The 17,894-nt window shown below is 47.0% G+C and overlaps 2 protein-coding genes across 5 annotated transcripts; one reads left to right on the top strand and one right to left on the bottom strand.

The window, feature by feature from the left end:
* The first annotated feature begins 7 nt into the window (after positions 1 to 7).
* LOC118508531 lies at positions 8 to 2,413 on the top strand. The gene is made up of 3 exons (XM_036048409.1): positions 8 to 517; positions 865 to 1,653; positions 1,730 to 2,413. The coding sequence occupies exons 1-3, from the start codon at positions 386 to 388 to the stop codon at positions 2,159 to 2,161; spliced, it is 1,353 nt and encodes a 450-aa protein (XP_035904302.1). The 5' UTR covers positions 8 to 385; the 3' UTR covers positions 2,162 to 2,413.
* A 17-nt stretch (positions 2,414 to 2,430) lies between these two features.
* On the bottom strand, positions 2,431 to 17,597 carry LOC118508529 (dihydropyrimidinase). 4 transcript variants are annotated; one of them, XM_036048405.1, is made up of 8 exons: positions 17,520 to 17,597; positions 13,025 to 13,507; positions 8,146 to 8,240; positions 7,700 to 7,890; positions 7,191 to 7,612; positions 5,549 to 5,787; positions 3,913 to 4,640; positions 2,440 to 3,832 (listed from the first exon to the last, which is right to left on the bottom strand). In XM_036048405.1, the coding sequence occupies exons 2-8, from the start codon at positions 13,073 to 13,075 to the stop codon at positions 3,753 to 3,755; spliced, it is 1,806 nt and encodes a 601-aa protein (XP_035904298.1). In that variant the 5' UTR covers positions 13,076 to 13,507; positions 17,520 to 17,597; the 3' UTR covers positions 2,440 to 3,752. The 4 variants fall into 4 exon arrangements, with proteins under 4 accessions (XP_035904296.1, XP_035904298.1, XP_035904299.1 ...); XM_036048406.1 differs by lacking the exon at positions 5,549 to 5,787 and adding an exon at positions 4,815 to 5,038; XM_036048403.1 differs by lacking the exons at positions 13,025 to 13,507; positions 17,520 to 17,597 and adding an exon at positions 8,394 to 8,656 and having other exon boundaries at positions 2,431 to 3,832.
* Between the last annotated feature and the right edge of the window lie 297 nt (positions 17,598 to 17,894).

The following is a 17,894-nucleotide window of genomic DNA, read 5'->3' as shown; positions in this document are numbered from 1 at the left end:
GCGGAGAATTAGATTTAGTGCAGCCACGGACACGCGGCTAGAACGGTTCACTTTCTTCGCGTTACGCGCAGGTGAATCGTTAACGGTTTCGGTTGGCCAGTTTAAACATTCCGTGCGTTTCGATGTCAAAACCACGCTTTTGACGTGCAACAGCAAAGCGCAGTGGGAATCAATCGATATCGCTGCTAATATTTTACCCTTTTGCGGCACAGTATCAGTTCGGTTGGTGCGTGCTTGGGCAGCAAATACGGAAAACGATTCAAGACGACATATTTTAGTGCATAATTATTGCGCTGCTGGAATGCAAGTTATGTGAAAAATCTTAACGATTTAGTCCGCCGTTAATATCTCCGTGCCAAAAACAGTGTTAAAGAAAATTCTTAAAATGGGAGTGAATGATAGCGACAGCCGCAAGGATTCCATTACATCATCGACGTCCTCGTCACACTTGGATTTGGAGTTGTTGCAGCGATTGTTTGTTAAATTCGAACCAGATTTAACCATCGACTCATACGAGGTAGTACACGTCCAGACATCGTGTTGGCTTGGTGCAAATGTGTCCCCATTCCGTAGCCCATACGTCCCCGATGAGATTAAATTAAATTGTTTAAAGCTTTCAAGGACTCTTAATGTACTCATTACAACTGTAAACAGCAATTCCAAACTTGTTCGTTAAGAAGCTGCTTATTGCAAGTGTACAAAGTATCCCGGGATAACAGATCGCTGTTCTATTGTTCCAAATATCGATTTTCATTCGGGCGTTTTCTCCCATCGTTGACAGTAGATGTTGCGATTTTTTGTAATTTTTCCCATTTACTGTACCCTGTTTAATCTACAACCCCGGTTACTACCCCATTATCCCAGGAAGCACAAGGATCTGGACGTGGCGACAACTACACGGCCGCACTGTTCCGCATTGCGCTGAAGGGACACACGCAACCGGAAGGAAGCTCCAAGAAGTTAAAATGGGAAAAGAGTATCATCTGCAAACGGCTGCCAGATTGCAAGATCAAGCGGGAAGCGTTCAAAAGTGAAGCACTGTTCCGCAACGAGGTCGTGTTCTACAACACCATCATGCCCGAGTACATCGAGTTCCAGCGACGCCAGTTGGCCGCCGTAAGCGGCACGGGCAAGGATCAAACAGGCACCACCGACGTCTTGGGTGAGCACGGCATCTTTCAGGCAATTCCACAATGTTACTTGGCACGGGACGATTTGCTCGTGCTCGAGGATCTGCGGGTGCGTTCGTTCACGATGCCGGATCGGCAGGCAGGATTGGGCCCGAAACAGCTGGAAGCAGTGCTGGTCGAGTTGGCAAAGTTCCACGCGGTCAGTCTCGCCTACAAGCGGCGGCATCCGTTGGAGTTCCAAAAGCTTGCCAACGCCTTGGAGGAGGGTATATTCTCGCAAGCGAATGCGGAATGGTATCGCAAGTACTACGACGTCTTGACGCGCAACGCAATTCAGATGGTGAGACAGACGGTGCCGGAGAAAAAGGAGCATTTGGCGAAGCTGGAAGCATTCCTGAGCAACTGTTTCGGACATCTGGTGGAGTTGGTTAACCGAAAGAGTGAGCTTTCGGTCATTTGTCACGGCGATTGCTGGACCAACAACATACTCTTCCGCTACGCTGACGATGGTGCAATAGCCGAGGTAGGGATCGGAAAGTCCGATACTTGCAACAACAGCAGCTAATGATCCTTGTAATCCTTTGCTTGCCATCTTCCAGACATGCCTAGTGGACTTTCAGCTCATCCGTCACGGCTCGCTGGCCCTCGATCTAGCCTATCTGATCTACTGCTGCACAGATGGTTCCCTGCGCAAGAAGAATCTGCAAAACTGGCTCCAAACGTACCACCGCCAGCTGGTACAGTCGCTTCGGTTCCTGCTGGGCGAACTGTTTGACGAGGTGTTTGGCTCCGAAAAACGGCTGTGGGAGCTGCTCAACGACGACTTTAAGGTGTGTGCCCGCTTTGGCCTCGGCACAGCGATGGACATGCTTCCCATAAGCACCTGCTCCTCGGAGGAGGCGCCGGATCTTTATGCCAGCGGGACTGATACGGCAGCAACGCCGCCCGAGCTAAACGTTCCGCCGAATGAAATGTGTCGACAGAAGATGACCATGCTGGTGCTGGAGCTGATCGATGGTGGAATGCTCTAGAATGTTTGCTTCATTTTGGAACACGCATACTATTTGCTAGCGAGACCTGAGAGCGTTCGGGCGAACTCACTACACACACACACACACACACACACACAGGGCGGACACACCGCGCAATATTGGCAGTATTTTACAGGGTAGTAATATGATTAGTATCGTTAGTGAAGTGAATGTTATGAACCATACTCGAACTGTTAATGCTACTCCATGACAATAAATTAACTATGCACTGTACCCTAGTGCTCAACCGTATCCCGTACAACGTCGCCTTTTTTTTCTCTCTTTTCTTTATTTCCGGGGTACCAGAGTAACCAGCATTTCAATACGATTACGTCGACGTAGTATTTAATGGGTTTTGTATTAAACGCATACCTCTCTTATCTAACGATGGAAAACCGCTCGCTTAATTTAGGTGAGTGTATATTTGGAGCTAGTAGTAAAAAAAAACAACCAAACGAAGCGTTCACGAATAAATATTTTATCGCTAGTACAAGCTAGTAGTAGTGTAGCAGTTCAGCTTCGCATAAGGCCAAACCAATTGCATGCATACAACGAGACACTTGCTCAAGGAAAAGAAAATCTATGAAGGCATTTTGTAGCGATCTACACATGTAAGTCACCCAAAAACATACTTTAGGTCCCGTCGCGTTTTCCTCATTTTAATCTCTACCAACTTTGGCTTGCTCATGTTCATCCGATTGTTTGGTTCCTGCCAGTGATTATAAATTTTTCAATCCTAGCTACGAGTAAAAATAAGCAGCATAGGTCATCGGCTAACCGACAGCGTGTGTATGTCTACTGGTCTGAAAGATTGAAAAAAAAAACGAAGATCGATCCCTTCTCACTATAGCCAAATCCCTATCAGGACATTGTGCGTCAACCAGTGTGTGAAGTTTTGTTTGTTTGATTTGAATGATTGATGTGCTTGCTGAAAGCATAGCCCTGCGATTCAAGTATCCTACGTCTATTGCACATGCTTAAACTTCCTTTAAAGTACATTTCTATAGCATTCATTTTGTGTCGTTTGTCACAAGGCTAAACTAAACTGTATGATAAAAATGTACCGACGGTGTACAAATGAACCATTTAGCAGCTAATTAGTCACGAGAAACAAGTAAAATAAATTAAATAACTTAAACATGATCCTAGTGCAATGGTGCAGCGCTCGGAAACGACTCAAAAACCGCAGACCGACATATTTTAATTCGCCCGAACGGAACGCTCCGTAACCTCGAAAACGTATAGATAGGTTTAGTTTACTTAGCTGATTGTTTGGTTTCATCCAGCGCCTTTGGAACCAATGTCAAACGTTGCCAACTGTCTTGATCGCAATGATCCGTTCTGTTTGGTCGCTTTGATATGGTTTGCCTCTAACAGTTGCTGTTCTCCATTTTGTGACCATTGCTGTATGTCGTTCGAAAGTATCTCCTAGTAGTTGGTGTGTTTATGGTGGTTGCTCTCCGTGCCTTATGCTCTTACTTGGTGCACGCGTGTACTTCTTTGGATGGTTGGAGGTGATAGCGTTGAGAGGTAACTTTGCATACCATTCCTTCATTTCCGTTCCGTTACGCACTGGCCATAGCCACTCCTCTTACCAGAAGCCGGTAGACTTTCCACCGGGGGGAGCCCGTACGCGAATGCACGAGCGTGCTTCCGATTTGTCAAGTTCCTCTGCAAATCATAAAAAAAAACATGAGTTTGTGAACTAATCAGGCAGCACGCGAAAGGGTGACGATTGATAAAGCCCCTACCGCTGATAGAAAATGTAGACTCCTGCATATTCTTCGTTCCATCGGGACGATGGCCGCGTGCACTGTGGGGAGTGCTGAGCTGTGAATCGCCCGAAATAACACTCAAAGCCGGCCCGGGAATGTACTTCTCGGGCAAGGCGTATGCATCGGGAATATCTACATCGTGACTGGATTTTGAGTTTAGGTCCAGGCTTTGGATCCCATTGCGGGCATGCTTTTCGTCCGAACCGTAATCCGAAACGGTCCCATTCAATGCATCATACACGAACGATGGATAGACGGGTGTTTCCAGGAACGAACCTTGACCTTCGGCAACGCGAATCAAATCGTACTCGACGCACACCCGTCCTCGCACAATCACAAACTCCGGCACGCCGTGACACTTCATGCCTTCGAAGATGTTAAAGTCACACGCCTGATGGTGGGTAGAAGCGGAAATCGTGCGCACCGCTTTCGGGTCCCAGATGATTAAATCGGCATCGGAGCCATGTGCGATGCGTCCCTTCCGTGGGTAGAGGTTGAAAATTTTGGCCGCATTCGTGCTGGTGATGGCTACGAAACGCTGGGGATCGATCAATCCCGACTGTACGCCTTTCTCCCAAACTACGGACATTCGGTCCTCGACACCGTTAACACCGTTGGGAATTTTGGAGAAATCCTTCAGTCCCAGCTCCTTTTGGTTACGGTTGAAGGTGCAATTGTCACTGCCAGTGGTCTGCAGATCGTCCCTACAAAAAAGAATAATTTTACATTGAAATCGGTGGCATAACAATAGAGTAAGAAGAGAAGTCACTATTTCTACCAACAACAAAACCTATAAAACAGAACAGCGAAATGATGGAAGCTTAGAGAGGTTTAACAATTCTGCACATTCCTGGAACAAGCGTTTAGCAAGGACTTACAGCGCCAGGAACTTCACCAGATGGCGGGGAGTTTCCGGATCCTTTCGAATCGGTGGGCTGGTCGTGTAGTAGACCAGCGCGTTCGGTTTCACGTTGGTCAGTGTGCAGCCGAGTGAGCTGGCCAGCGTTTCGCCGTAAACCACCTGGCCCCGACGCTTCGCCTGCGAGAGTTGTTCGGCGGCCAGCTTACTGGTCACCCGCGTAACGTACAGTGGCGCCTTTGTCTGCAAGTGTGGAGCATGAAGTGTTTGCGCGAGTGTGTCCATCGTATGCCCCCGGATGTTGAGATGGATGAGTGTGGTGTGTTCCAGTTCCAGTGTTCGGTGTTGTGTTGAGGTGTTGCCACAACGTTAATATTGTGTAGGTTAGAAGCGAGGGTTTAAAGTTGCCACAACGTCAGTAACACATTAAAGCAAATGGTTAGGGCAGCGTTCAATTATCCGGACAGCAGCATGAATGAAAATGAACGAAATGTGACTTTAGTGATTATAATCAGCATTTTTGCAGAATCTCGTCTTAGGGTAAACTCTGGCAATCATTTCGAAATAGTTCAAGTACAACACGCAGCCAATGACACGCATCTGAGAAAGGAAGCTTCCATGTGAGGTGAGTTGGTGTAAGTGAAAGGATGTTATAACATGACAACGATCGACACATGGAACGCATTACTATTGCTAGTAGTAGAGAGCCTTACACCGAGTACAAATGGGGCCACTCCAGCAGGAGCTACTTACTGGGCTAACAGTTTCATCATAAATTCCGGCGTTGTAGGGTCGGGTCTCAACGGTGGGCTGAGTATGTGGGCGGCTGCATGATGCCAGCATTTGTCATGGTAATGTGTACCATCGGTGCCGAGTGCAGCCGCCAGCGTTTCGCCGAAGATGCCAACCGCATTGTAGCGGCGACGAGCACGAGCAACCTCGATACCGGCCGATTTGCTCATTACATGCACAACGTACAACGGGCATTGAGCCTTCAACGGTAGGGTCGGAAGAAGAAGTACAAGTAGCGAACGAAGATAGCCGAGAACAGAAAGGATTCAAATAAAGAAAGGATAGTAAGAAAATATAAAACAATAGGTGTGATTGGTAAGCGATAAATGATTAGCAGATAAACAAAATAGTAAAGATAAACCAAAGCAAGGAAAATTATGTTAACAGAATGTGAAAATGCATACCGAACCGAATGTGCAATAGGAAAGTGAAAGTTCAAGTTCGCGGTGTACGTTAGTTGCGTGTTTGACGCTCATTTGCCTGTGACCCTGGAATATGTGGGGACTAGACGCTTGTAGATCCTTGTAGCATTTGTACTAAGGTCAAGCGGAAGGTTCAAGTGGGTCAAACAGAATGTTTCATGTTGTTGCTTTTTTCTAAACCCTATGTTAGCGAGGTGGTCACACGCACTCGGCACTTAATGGACCAGTTGGTATTTGTTTTACAGACAAACTTAAGCATTCATGATTCCAGGGGTGATGTACAGATAGGTGACCGCCCCTTCGAAGTCGTCCAAAACTTCACCTATCTGGTCTGGTCAAAAGTCAGCACCGACAACAACATTGATGTTGAGTTACGCGCAAGGGTGTTGGCTGCCAACCGGTCATACTACTGCCTGAGGAAACTTCTCCGCTCTGACTGAGTGGACTCCTAAACTGACTGAAGCTCTCTTAGCCGCGTTCGAGAGGAAGATGCTCAGAAGGATTTTTGGCCCTGTATGTGTGTGGAAGGACAATGGAGGAGCCGCTGCAATGACGAGCTGTACGATGATCTCACCATCGAATTAGACTCGCCAGGCTCCGGTGGGCTGGTCACGTCATGAGAATGACACCGGACGACCCAGCCTGTAAAGTCCTTTTAGATCGTTCACACGGACAGAGGAAGCATGGTAGGCCCCCAGAACGGCCAGGATGACGGATTGGCAGACGACGGCGCTAAACCGTGAGCGGTATCGAGGATTGGCGCAGCAAGCCAAGACCGCAAAGTGGTTCTAGCGCCTGATAAGTAAGCATTCTGGATTCTGCATTGCAGACATAGCAGAAACATGGCTCAGAAAAAACGTTTAGCAAAATAGACGACTCGTATTAGTGGATAGTAATCTTAAAATTACTAAATAATACTTCAATCTCACTCGATCACACAATGCAATCTAATCTCTTAAGCTTCAATGGTTAAGCAAAAACTCCCCGCGCTGTCGAACGTATCGTTTCAACTGTCCCATCAGTGAAGAGCATTATAACATATTTTCGAGAAGCATAAACAATTGCCCTTCTTAATCTTATCGCGCGCTCGCTGTTAACAATCGTTGCAGTGTCATTAGCCCGTAGAATTAGGTGCTATGAATTTGCCAGCTGACCATATCGCAAAACCACCCTGGACGTACCTGATGCGCAATAACGCAGGCGCGATTGGTGGCCTCTGCCTCGACCTCCTCCGTGCGCGATAGCTCATGGCCTTCCGGGCCGGTCACACCTTCGGACAGCAGTTTGGTAACGTTCTTCGCAATGATGTCGCCATTTTCCGCGTGCACCATCGCCACCGCCCCAAGCTCCTTGCACGTTTCGAACACTTCATACAGCTCGGAATCGTTCAGCTGATACAGACCTTTGTACGCCATGAAGCATTTGAACGAGTTGACGCCCCGTTCCTGGCAGAGGATCTTCATCTCATCCCGGACGGACTTGGACCACCAGGTAATGCCAACGTGCAGCCCATAGTCACACACCACCTTCGGGTCGGCCCGTGCTCGCCACGTATCGTACGCCTCGAGCAAAGATTCGCCCTTCTTCGGAAGCACAAAGTCCACTGGCGGCAAGGAAAGCAAAGCAGGAATCGATTAGCATACACTTTTGGGGCAAACTGTTTGCCGCATCATCGGGTGGGTTTACTTACGGATGGTTGTGGTGCCACCGGCAACGGCGGCCTTGGTGCCCTTGTAGAAATCATCCACCGAAACAGTGCCTCCGAATTCGAGCTGGAAATGTGTGTGCGGATCGATACCACCGGGCATAACCAGCTTACCGGCAGCATCTATCGTGCGGCAACCGCCGGGAACAACAAAGTCCGCACCGGAACCAACGTACCTATGGTCGGGGCGAAAGAGCGAAACAGTTTCTTATTTGGTCGTTTTGAGCGTATCTCCAACGATCGATTTTTGGCGAGTGCGATGCGCTACGTGAGTGTAATTTTATGTGCTTGGCCAAACGCCAAACAATGACTCGACGTTGATAAACTTCAAGAAACACAAGTTGGCAACGATTCTGTCCGGAACTACTGCATTATGGATTGAGTCTCACGATTGTCGCAATTGCCGTAGAACTCCTTGCCTTCCCACTTACCGAACAGTTCCGTCCTCGATGTACACATCCGCCTGTTGCATTCCATCATGGTTTACGACGTGACCGCGCTTGATGTACAGCCTATTTTGCGCACTCTGCCGGAAGAGAACGAAAAGGGGAAGAACACTTTCATTAGTGGGAGCTGTTAAATTTAATTTAAATTCCCCAGACATCGGCTACCGCCACGAGACGTTGACGGCAATAGGTGATTGAATTGCAATTCCCGCAAGGGAGACGGGGGTACACACATTTGGTAGATCGGCTGGTTCCTTGGCTGGCTCCATTCGAGAAATGTCTTCCGCTGGTACCGTGTTCGTGGACGATTCGGAGGTTTCTGGGTGGATTTGTGTGGATGCGTCGGACACGTCGATGGGTTTGCTACCATCGGTAGGAGCAGAGGACATCAGATCTGGACAGACTTGTTCATCTGATTGAGCCTCGGACTTTAGCGTGTCAGCAGCAGCAGCATTATCTCGGGCAGTGACGGACATCTTATCGAACGACGACGGTTCACAGTGAGCTAATGGCAAATATTTGAAGCACGCCCCAACCTTCAGTTATAGTTGCGAACACAGGATTAAAGCGATGTGGATGTAAATGGTTTTGGTTCGTATTGGTTCAGGCGAAGGTTACTACGATAATACTGAGACCGTGCGATATGCTTACTCTTTGTGGATTTTTTTTCATGGTTAACTGAGATTTGAATATTTGTAATCTTCGACCGTATCAGTCCAAAGTTGAATCATGCACAATGTTTGGAAACTTTTCTATCAAATAATCAACATGTTTATTATTGCTATCGAAAAATCAACAATTCCCTAACAGTTTGCTAAGAAAAAACCCTTGATTTGATTTCAAATGTGATTTAAACAAGAGAACAAACATGGGCAGGACTGATCATAAAACTACGTTTATCTCAAGTCAAGGGAGCCGGAAATGGCAGAAAAACTCTTCTCATCCTCGTGATCTTCGTAGTGCCAACGAGTGAGGGAGAGAAAAAAAATTGATGCTCAAGAAAGAGTCGTGATTGATCCGCTCAAACCCCTCAGTGATAATTTATCCTAAAGTATCTCAAACGACAATCAGTAGCTTATATTTTAATTCCGCCTATCCGCCTGCGCCATACAACCATTGGAACCTCAACCGAGAATGTAACGTTTGTTAGCTTGATCGGAATAGAATTTCCACACCGTGCAAAGGCGATACCCTAGTGGCAATGGATGGCGAACCGGGGCCGGTTGACCAGCCTCAATTAGACGAGTGGTGTTCATCATTATCTAACGTGTTGGCCTTTTAAAAGATAGGCCTTTTGGCACTGACCGCGAAAAGAAAGCTTTCGTAATACCCACCCCCACCACGTTCTGACGCACGCTTTAATAACAAACTAATTGGAAATTTTCACGCAATGCCTGTCCAGCGGATCAGAATTAGTCAGCATCTTTACACACGTCTGGAAGCCACCAATGAGCCATGATTCGCGATGGAGGGAACGACTTTTCCCCAATGAACCCTTTTAACCGAAAAGGAGATGTTCAAATTGAAATGAATTGGATTGCGGAAGAAAGGGAAATATAATAAAAAAGGCAGCAAAACCTCGTGTAACCGATCTGGCAATTGTGTAAAGAAATGCGTGTTTTTGTTTTTACATTTCCTGTTTTCAATTAAAACTCTCCGAAAACCAACCGGCACACGTTGAACGCGGACAGAGATTTCAATTTATCGCCATGTTTTCAGTGGCAATGGCAATGGCGCAAAATCCAAACAATTTTGCTCCGAGATCGACGATCGAGATTTGTTTCGGGGCGAATAAATAATTGATTTTTAATTCCTTTTCCACAGCTGCAAGTGTTTTGGAGAAAGATGTAAGAAAAGCGGCAAGAGAAAAACCCTAAAAAACAATCAACATACAATCGGCGATCATTCGAATGAATTCGAGGAGGAAAAACCCCGTTGGAAGGGATTTGCTTTGGCTTTCTTTTTAGCTCAACTAATCACTTCATCAGACCAGTGTGTCGGGTTAGAAACATCGCTCGAGCCGAAGACAAGCGAACAATGGAAAGGCAACAAGAGTGCGTTTCGGGAGGAAAATAACACATAATGGGATAACATCGTGCGATAGGACAGAAGTGGTTGAGAATTGGGCGCTTGTCGGCCAGCAGGTCGGCCACAACAAGTAGCGCAGCGCATGGAAATGGATGGAAACGTTAGAAGACTGATTGGCAGGAGGACGCCACTTTCCGGCACCCTCCGTTCATATGTAGCTCTGTAGCACTTGAGCTTTATGCAGGGAGCTGGTTTGATTTGTTTGAGATGCACTTCAACACCAACCGTGGTTGCACTTGTGTTGGTTTTGTATTTGTGTGCTGCGATACCTGGCTTGTGTCGATTATTGTCAATTGTGTTCGAATATATTCACTGCATGAATGATTCAACAGGCAGTAACAGCTACTGGTTTAGAACGAATGTAATTAATTTTCTGAATAGCGCAAAGAACGCTTTGAGGGTAGGCCGAGAAATGGGTGCCGAAATAAACTTAAAGGCTTTTTGTAAATGGAAATGTTTTACCATAAGATTTCCACAACAAAATGGAAATAACACAAGTGAAATTATTTTCCCCCTCATTTTTCAACAAGAAAGCAAATTTATTTTCTCTTATTAAGCCCAAGCATTGGGGTGTTCCGGTGGCCGAGGCAATAACGGCACCGTTCTTCACACGGGGCAGGCCCGGGGTTCAAATCCCATCCAAGACCGCTACGGGTAGAATCAAGTCACAGAGAGCCAGAAATGGCTGGCCGAGACCTCTCGGGGTTGTCGTGCCAAGGAAGAAGAAGAAGCCACAAGCACAGCAGACTCAGAGAGAGAGGTCACAATTAACATAATCAACGAGCGATCGTCACCATAATCAGTACACGCCTGATAAGGGGTTGCACTTTTGCTAAATTGATATTCGTGGCACAAGTCGCCAAAACGGATTAAGGCCAGACGGGGGGGGGGGGTTATGCAGACAAGCGACAAATGCTACTTTAGCCGCTGCAACTTCTCCGATAACGATCGTGTACATTCAATTTAGCCAATCTGACAGCCACATGTTGCGGTGGCCGGTTGTTTCAAATGTGGCAAACCCCATATCCCAATTAGTCCCATGCTCACCCAAGCTAGGCAAACGGCCCAGAAGGGTCATCGTACGGTCTCCGGGAACGATTTTTGGGTGAAAAAACTGACGTAACACTCCGTTCGTGTCCGTGCTCGTCTCCGGCATAATCGGCGATCGGAATATGGGAACGCACTCGAACCACGAGCAGAAGAAGTTGGCAGTGTAGCTGTCTGTGATCGTTAGCTTGCTGTACAAATTCCGATAATCGGCAAACGGCCGGCGAGAACCTGTAAACGTCGGCGGCGATGGCCCCCAGTTCCGGTCTACTGCGCTGCAACTACCAGAATAAGCCACAACAACGCAATGGGGTTGGTTTTGCGCTTTTCTTTCTCTCCCTCTCTCTCTCTTCATTCATTGCACAGAAGCACTATTTTAATTTCAACCCCGTTCAGGTTAGTTGTGTTGTTTTACTCCTATTCTACTCCATGCTTACAAACAAGCACCGGAAACGGTCGGTGGCGGGTTTGATACCTCAGAAAGAAAAACAACTATGTAGCTGCTGGCTCAGAACACAACAACAAGCACCAGCGCACAGACGCAAGCACAAACGCCCAACAGGCACGTCAGGTGGAAACATGGCGCTTTTAGGGGCAGCATATTGTTGCGGCTAGCCTGGAGCTTTGCAGGTGAAATTTCGAGGTCAAGAGGTTTGAGTAACCGTTTTCCCATCCCTCCAAGGAATGGGCACGCTTCGTCCGAGGGAGGAAAGAAAATCGCTCGAATTGATTTAAATTGACACACCGACATGGTACGACAAATGGAGGCTAAACTACTGAACTGAAGCTTAACCTTCAGCACAGCGACAAGCATTCTACCAAGCAACTGTTCTATCACGGGAGGATAGAAATCAATAAAGCTTGTAGACAGGCCACAAACTAGCGTTTCAGCAAGCGTGTAGCTGTATCGATTCGCTTGCCGGCTCGGACCGACTGATAAATGCAAAACGGAGTTCGAAAAACTCCCCCAAATAATGGCTCTCATCCACCCGAGGTAGTTGTGCGTCGGAAAGCGCGACAATGAATCATGCGGGATGGATTAGGTGCCGGTTGCCCCTGGTCGTCGTCGTTGGTGGGTCGTATTAATAATTCATAGCTGCCAGTTTTCCGGGCTATGGATTGGAAGGAGAGAGAGGGGGAGGCCAACACCGATCCATGAGATTGCATAAGGGATCATGTTTATTTACCCCGATGGGTTGCTATCGTACGCGGCTGTGCGTAGAATGTTATGCTTGGGATACTAATGTTAAGCACAAACAACTGGTTCTGGGCATCATTCTATAAGTAGAAAAGTGACGCTTAATCATGAAATGTTTAGCAATTATTTAGTTTATACCGTATGCTTTTCTGGTTGAATATAGGGACTCGCTGTATATGATATATTGAGAGCGGTCCGGTGGCAGAGCCGATAACGGACTGTTCTTCTTTGCTTCGGGTAAAATTCAGTCACAGAAAGCCCGAAATGGCATGCCGAAAGACCTCACGAGGTTGTAGTGCCAAGGAAGAAGTAGAAGCTAGGGGACTCGCTTACACACCACAAAGGGATTTAACTTAAACTTAAACTGAACTTAGACGATATGAAACGTACGATGCTCTGATCAATGGTAGAATGCACAATTTTATGCTTTTGCTGCCTGTTACTTTATCGTTTCTGATATACATTGAATGAGGTTTAAAAGTTTATGAATATTCTCACGATTTCCCTCCCATACCTATCTATCTAGCTTACCTGTAGATGAATCGGCACTTTCTTCACGGGAGCTGGTGTTGGAGATGCCATTCTTGTACGCTGTATTGACTGCCGTATTCACTTATCGAACTGTTCGGAGTGCGTGTGTGTGTTTCGTTCGCACAATTTTCCACGCCGTACCGCGTTCAAATAATCCACCAAACAACAACACTATCGTCCAGTTTCTCACCGATAGTGTGCTACTTTCCGTCTACCGGTACCGGTACGGTGTTGCTTGCTTTCCTTGAAGTGTTTCTCCGAATTCACACGGATTGAATGGTTTTTTTTTGTTTCTGTCTTGCGAGTTATAATTTTATGCTTTTCTAAACACACGCACAAAAAAACACCTTACGAACGATGATGGTTCATCAATATCGCATTAACACTTTAATGCCACTGCACGTTGGCTAGAAGCAGGCAGAACGATCTTCAACTGGAAAATGCACACTTTTTTGTTGTAGCTCGGCACCGTATTCGAACCACCTGTCGTCGAGAAATCAAACCATTAGAAAAGTGGGAAATGGATGAGGGGGGGGGGGGGAATGGGGAGTCCCTCGCCGAAATGAGGGACGTGCGGTACACCAGAACCGAAAGTGATCATTTGCGTGACATTGGCATCAAATCGGGTGGCTTCAACTTGTCGGTGTGTTAAATTAGACACAAACTCGTTAACTCATTAGCAGCCGACCCGGTTGGGAGCTATTTTCTTTTGCGCGGCTAAAGAACTCCCCCTTTCTTACGGTTGGCGCGGTTTGTGTCGTTTCGCTTCGATTCGTTCCCTTGCACTCGATCGGTTGACTTCCGGTTTTTGGCCGGCGGGTGTAGAGACCGAGGGGTCTAGAAGGGCCGAGTCGTTTGTTGATCCAATTTGTTACACCGATGGGGTGGTGAGCGGGGTGTTGGATTTCACCTCTTTTTAACTCGTTCGTCACCGGCATTCTGGACAACGTTAGACCACCGGTGTAGAGGCATGTTAAGTATTATAATTCGATTATGGGCGAAAGGAAAAAAAAAACGGAAGTGGGCAGCGTTCCGGACTGTGGAAAAAACCAGCGAACGGAAGCTATTCGAAAGTGGGCAACGTGGAAAAGGAGCAATTCTGTCTCAAAAGAAAACTATAAATCAATGTGCGGTTTCTATGCGACGGTTCGGATTCTTCGCACGATCAACAAGTGTCCGCAAAAAGCAGCGAACCGCAAAACCAAATGCGTGCGCTCGTAATGGTTCTTTGCGCTTTTCGTTAACGCGTTCTACGAGCTTACGTGCCGATTCAACACGTGGCGTAGAAAACGATTAGTGGCATTGGTATTCCAGCAAATCCATTCGTCCATTCTACCATCGGCCAAGAATAGCGTACACTCGTACGGCTGATGATAGAGATGATGCTACAAAAAGTGACCAAACAGACTGGCCATGTTTGGTTAACTCATTAAAACCATTTTTTCGATGGCAATCACAGAGAACTTCCAGGAAAAGGGAAGGAAAGAGATGCGTTAAGAGACACGTGCGTTTAAAGTGCGTCGAACTGTTTCATCCTATGGTGGATCAAGCATCAAACAAAAGAAAGGGATGAATAAACAACCCTTGCACGATCATCAAAGGAGGCGGTTCCCTTCCCTTTTTTGACGTTTTTATTTACTCAACAACATCCTCTTCGGAAAGGTGTATATCGGATCTTTAGTGACATATCCGATGAAGAAGTCACATCTGTATGATATTTACAAACTTCCCTTAAACAACTGAAAAATCAAGTTCAATTGTCACGTGTACATTGTTCTAGACACATATCACGGTTGGGTGTGAAATAGTTCTATGTATTAAAAATTCTCTTCGAATGGTTTCCGTAAACCTGCAGCCTCATCATCGCTACTCAATCGCCTACCCGCTTCTATCGGTCTGTCTGACACCGGCAATCGGTAACAGCAAACATCAATACTTATTGCGACCGTCACAACAATCGTATCGGTCAAAATATTTCAAGTGTAGCCGCCATTAATGTCGCTGATTGAGTGCACTATTATCAGCAACCATAATCATCATTATCGCAAAACGATCCTAAGGGGTGTAATAATAGTAAATATTATGGCCGTGCACACGCCGCTCACAGAGCTAAGCCTGCCGTACTCTTGGGATGTGTTTGTTTCCTCCTATTAACACTTTAAATGGCTGTGCCGCGCTGTTCGTGAGCATGCATCCAAGGGGCAAATGAGCAAGATCACTGTTTGCTTGCATAATACTACTTGAGCACTTTGATGACACTGTGCGCATCCATCGGGGCCATGTTACCACGATCTACGACAACTTCACCATGTCCATTGGTTGACGGTGGCAATTGAGACTAATTTGATGCCGTCACCAAAACAGCATCCTTAAATTAGATAAACTTCGGAACGGCGTTCACTGTCAACGACCGGATGCCGTATGTAGGGAGCTGCACACACGTTTAAAAGTCATTCCGTGATCGGTCGAGCCGCGTTACGGCACCGCCCGGACAGGATCGCACGAGGGGATCGGATTTTCAACGCCCGTGGAAAACTGTGAAAATCCTAAAAATAAATCGTCTTTCTTGATTCGTTCTCTCACACACACACAGTAGGGCTTTAGGTGTACATTTGTGTATAATAGATACGTACGATCGAAATGACGACCGACGACGAAGAAGCGTAAAGTCACGCCCGTGTTTCGTACGTTTTTCTCTAACGGTGAACAACCGTCCTGGAACATGAACCCGGTACGGTCTGTGTCACATAAACATCCATTCGCAAAAGGGAAGATATAGTTTTCCGGTATTTTCCGACCCATTTTTCAATGGTCCTTCGCGTTACATTCAATTCTCGTCTCGACGAGAAACTGCTCTGCTGCTTCCATTTTCGTATTGAACGCCGTCTGTACCGTCCGACCACATTTATTGTTGGGATACAATTTCCCATCTTTTACATCCATTGCCACCAAACCTCGAGGTTCCTTGTTCGTGCCTTCTTTATCGCAACCCATGGATGGCATAATTCCGGAATGCTCAACCCGTTTTTCATGAAAGGTTGTTGTTCGGTGCAGATTTTATCATTTAAATCACTCTCTCTCTCTCTCTCTATCTCTCTCGCTTAACGACGGGTTGTGTGTGAAGTGATCTATTCTATTGCTCTCCACTGCTCTCCGGCTAAATGTAAGGTGGCTGCTGCTATGATTCACTTGTTTTGTTGCGAACAAACCACCCTTCGAAGCGGTGTTGAATTTAATTTTCCTTTGCGATTTTTCCGCTACACCACTACACCGAGCGTGCGCACGAGAGTAGGGGAAAACGGCTTGCTGAGAAACAAAAAAAAAAAAAAAGTCTAGCAACCGTAGAATATGGGGTGGCGAAAAATGGGTACGGCCAACGTTGGTGTGCTGCGCCGTCGTTGCTTCCGGTCGCTTTATCGGTCGCGGTTTACCGGCTGGGTATGTCGAATTCGTTTGCCAGGTTTTCCCCCTGTTGAATCGGGTATAAACCACGCTTCCTCTCTCTTCACCACTTTCCCTATACTTTTCCCAGCCAATGTGTCTGTCTAGAAGAACAGAACAAATGGGCGGTTGGGTGTTGTTGCATGCAACCTGACGCAATTCCTCGATGGGAAGTGGTTGAACGCGAGGGGTGCGCGCAATTTATGTTGGGTGTTCTGTTTTATGATAATTCCATCGTGCGTTGCGATGATAGTTGATAATGGCACCACCTCGCACATTTATTCAGTCACCAAAAGTACTCAACACTCGTACGCTGGGATCAGTTTTTATCCGAAGCCGTACCGTACGCAAGCGTCCCTTGCAAACCGGGAGAGCGAATGGAAAATCATGCAACCGTATCGAGGAAACGAAACGGGGTGGAGTGGAGGCGAGGGAGTTGGGTAAACAACGCAACAATGGTCACCACTACGGGGGAACACCACCGCAACTTGTCACACAGCTAGCAGCGCCGCGATCTGCACTTAGCAGGGTATTGAAGTTGCGCCGAGCAGCATCCGAAACTCCCCCGGACTGCGCTTTTCCATTTCCGATCGGATTCAGTTTTCATCAATTTATCACACACAGTGCACGGGCTTTGGGCTGCTGTGTATCATCGCCACCCCATTCAAGTGTGCCATTCCGCACGCTTTCGTTCGTTCGAACGGTGGTGGCACACTTTGCCTTCCCGTTGCTACCATTTCTTTTCAGTTTCTCTGCCTACTGTGGTTCGCGCGAGCTCCATTAATCTGTACGGCTCCCATCCAGAAGGCTTCGTCGGAGGCGCTCTCTGGTGCGCGATAGTTTCTTTTCCCTCTTCGACTGGGCTAGAGACGATACGATTGGGGCGATGAAAAACGTTCAGCACATATGGGGCGGTGCGCTCCCCCCAACGGGACGGAAATAGGAAAATGAACCACAACTACACAGGCACATCAACTCGGGGAGGTGTGTACACGCACTAGCAAATAGCGGTTGGATCGGGTGAAAATCGGAGCTAGAAGGGGGTGAAACGTACGCTTAAACGGGGCAACTGTGTGAGGCTTCCGCACCGGAGAAAACACGTCCACTCGCGACGAAGGAAAACAACGAACAGAAAACGCATCGAACGCCGAGGGCCTTTCTCAGAGCGAAGCTTATGCACGGTACGGCGGGAGTACAGTGAAGTCGGGTAGTAATGGGACGCGTATGTTGCATTATATGTTTATGTGTTTTAACACATTGAAACCCCATTCTTGGTATAAGTTTTCGAATTATTAGACAAGCCCCTTTTATGTTATCTTATTTGCGACAGCTCAATCATTTTGCTAAAGCGTGCAAACGAATCTCTTTCCTCTACGGCTGTACGACTTTGCATTTGGTTCGCTGTAAGGGCGCGAGAGAATGAGAAAAA

The sequence above is a fragment of the Anopheles stephensi genome, chromosome 2 (assembly GCF_013141755.1).
Source record: "Anopheles stephensi strain Indian chromosome 2, UCI_ANSTEP_V1.0, whole genome shotgun sequence".
NCBI lineage: Eukaryota > Metazoa > Arthropoda > Insecta > Diptera > Culicidae > Anopheles > Anopheles stephensi.
This window is presented reverse-complemented; position numbering and strand designations above follow the sequence as displayed.

Coding starts and splice junctions, on each gene's coding strand:
- LOC118508531 (XM_036048409.1), top strand. CDS start 386: ATGGGAGTGAATGATAGCGACAGCCGCAAGGATTCCATTACATCATCG. Junction 518..864: donor TAACCATCGACTCATACGAG/GTAGTACACGTC, acceptor CCATTATCCCAG/GAAGCACAAGGATCTGGACG. Junction 1,654..1,729: donor ACGATGGTGCAATAGCCGAG/GTAGGGATCGGA, acceptor GCCATCTTCCAG/ACATGCCTAGTGGACTTTCA.
- LOC118508529 (XM_036048403.1), bottom strand. CDS start 8,636: ATGTCCGTCACTGCCCGAGATAATGCTGCTGCTGCTGACACGCTAAAG. Junction 4,641..5,548: donor ATGATGAAACTGTTAGCCCA/GTAAGTAGCTCC, acceptor TCTTTTTTGTAG/GGACGATCTGCAGACCACTG. Junction 3,833..3,912: donor GTCTACATTTTCTATCAGCG/GTAGGGGCTTTA, acceptor TATGATTTGCAG/AGGAACTTGACAAATCGGAA.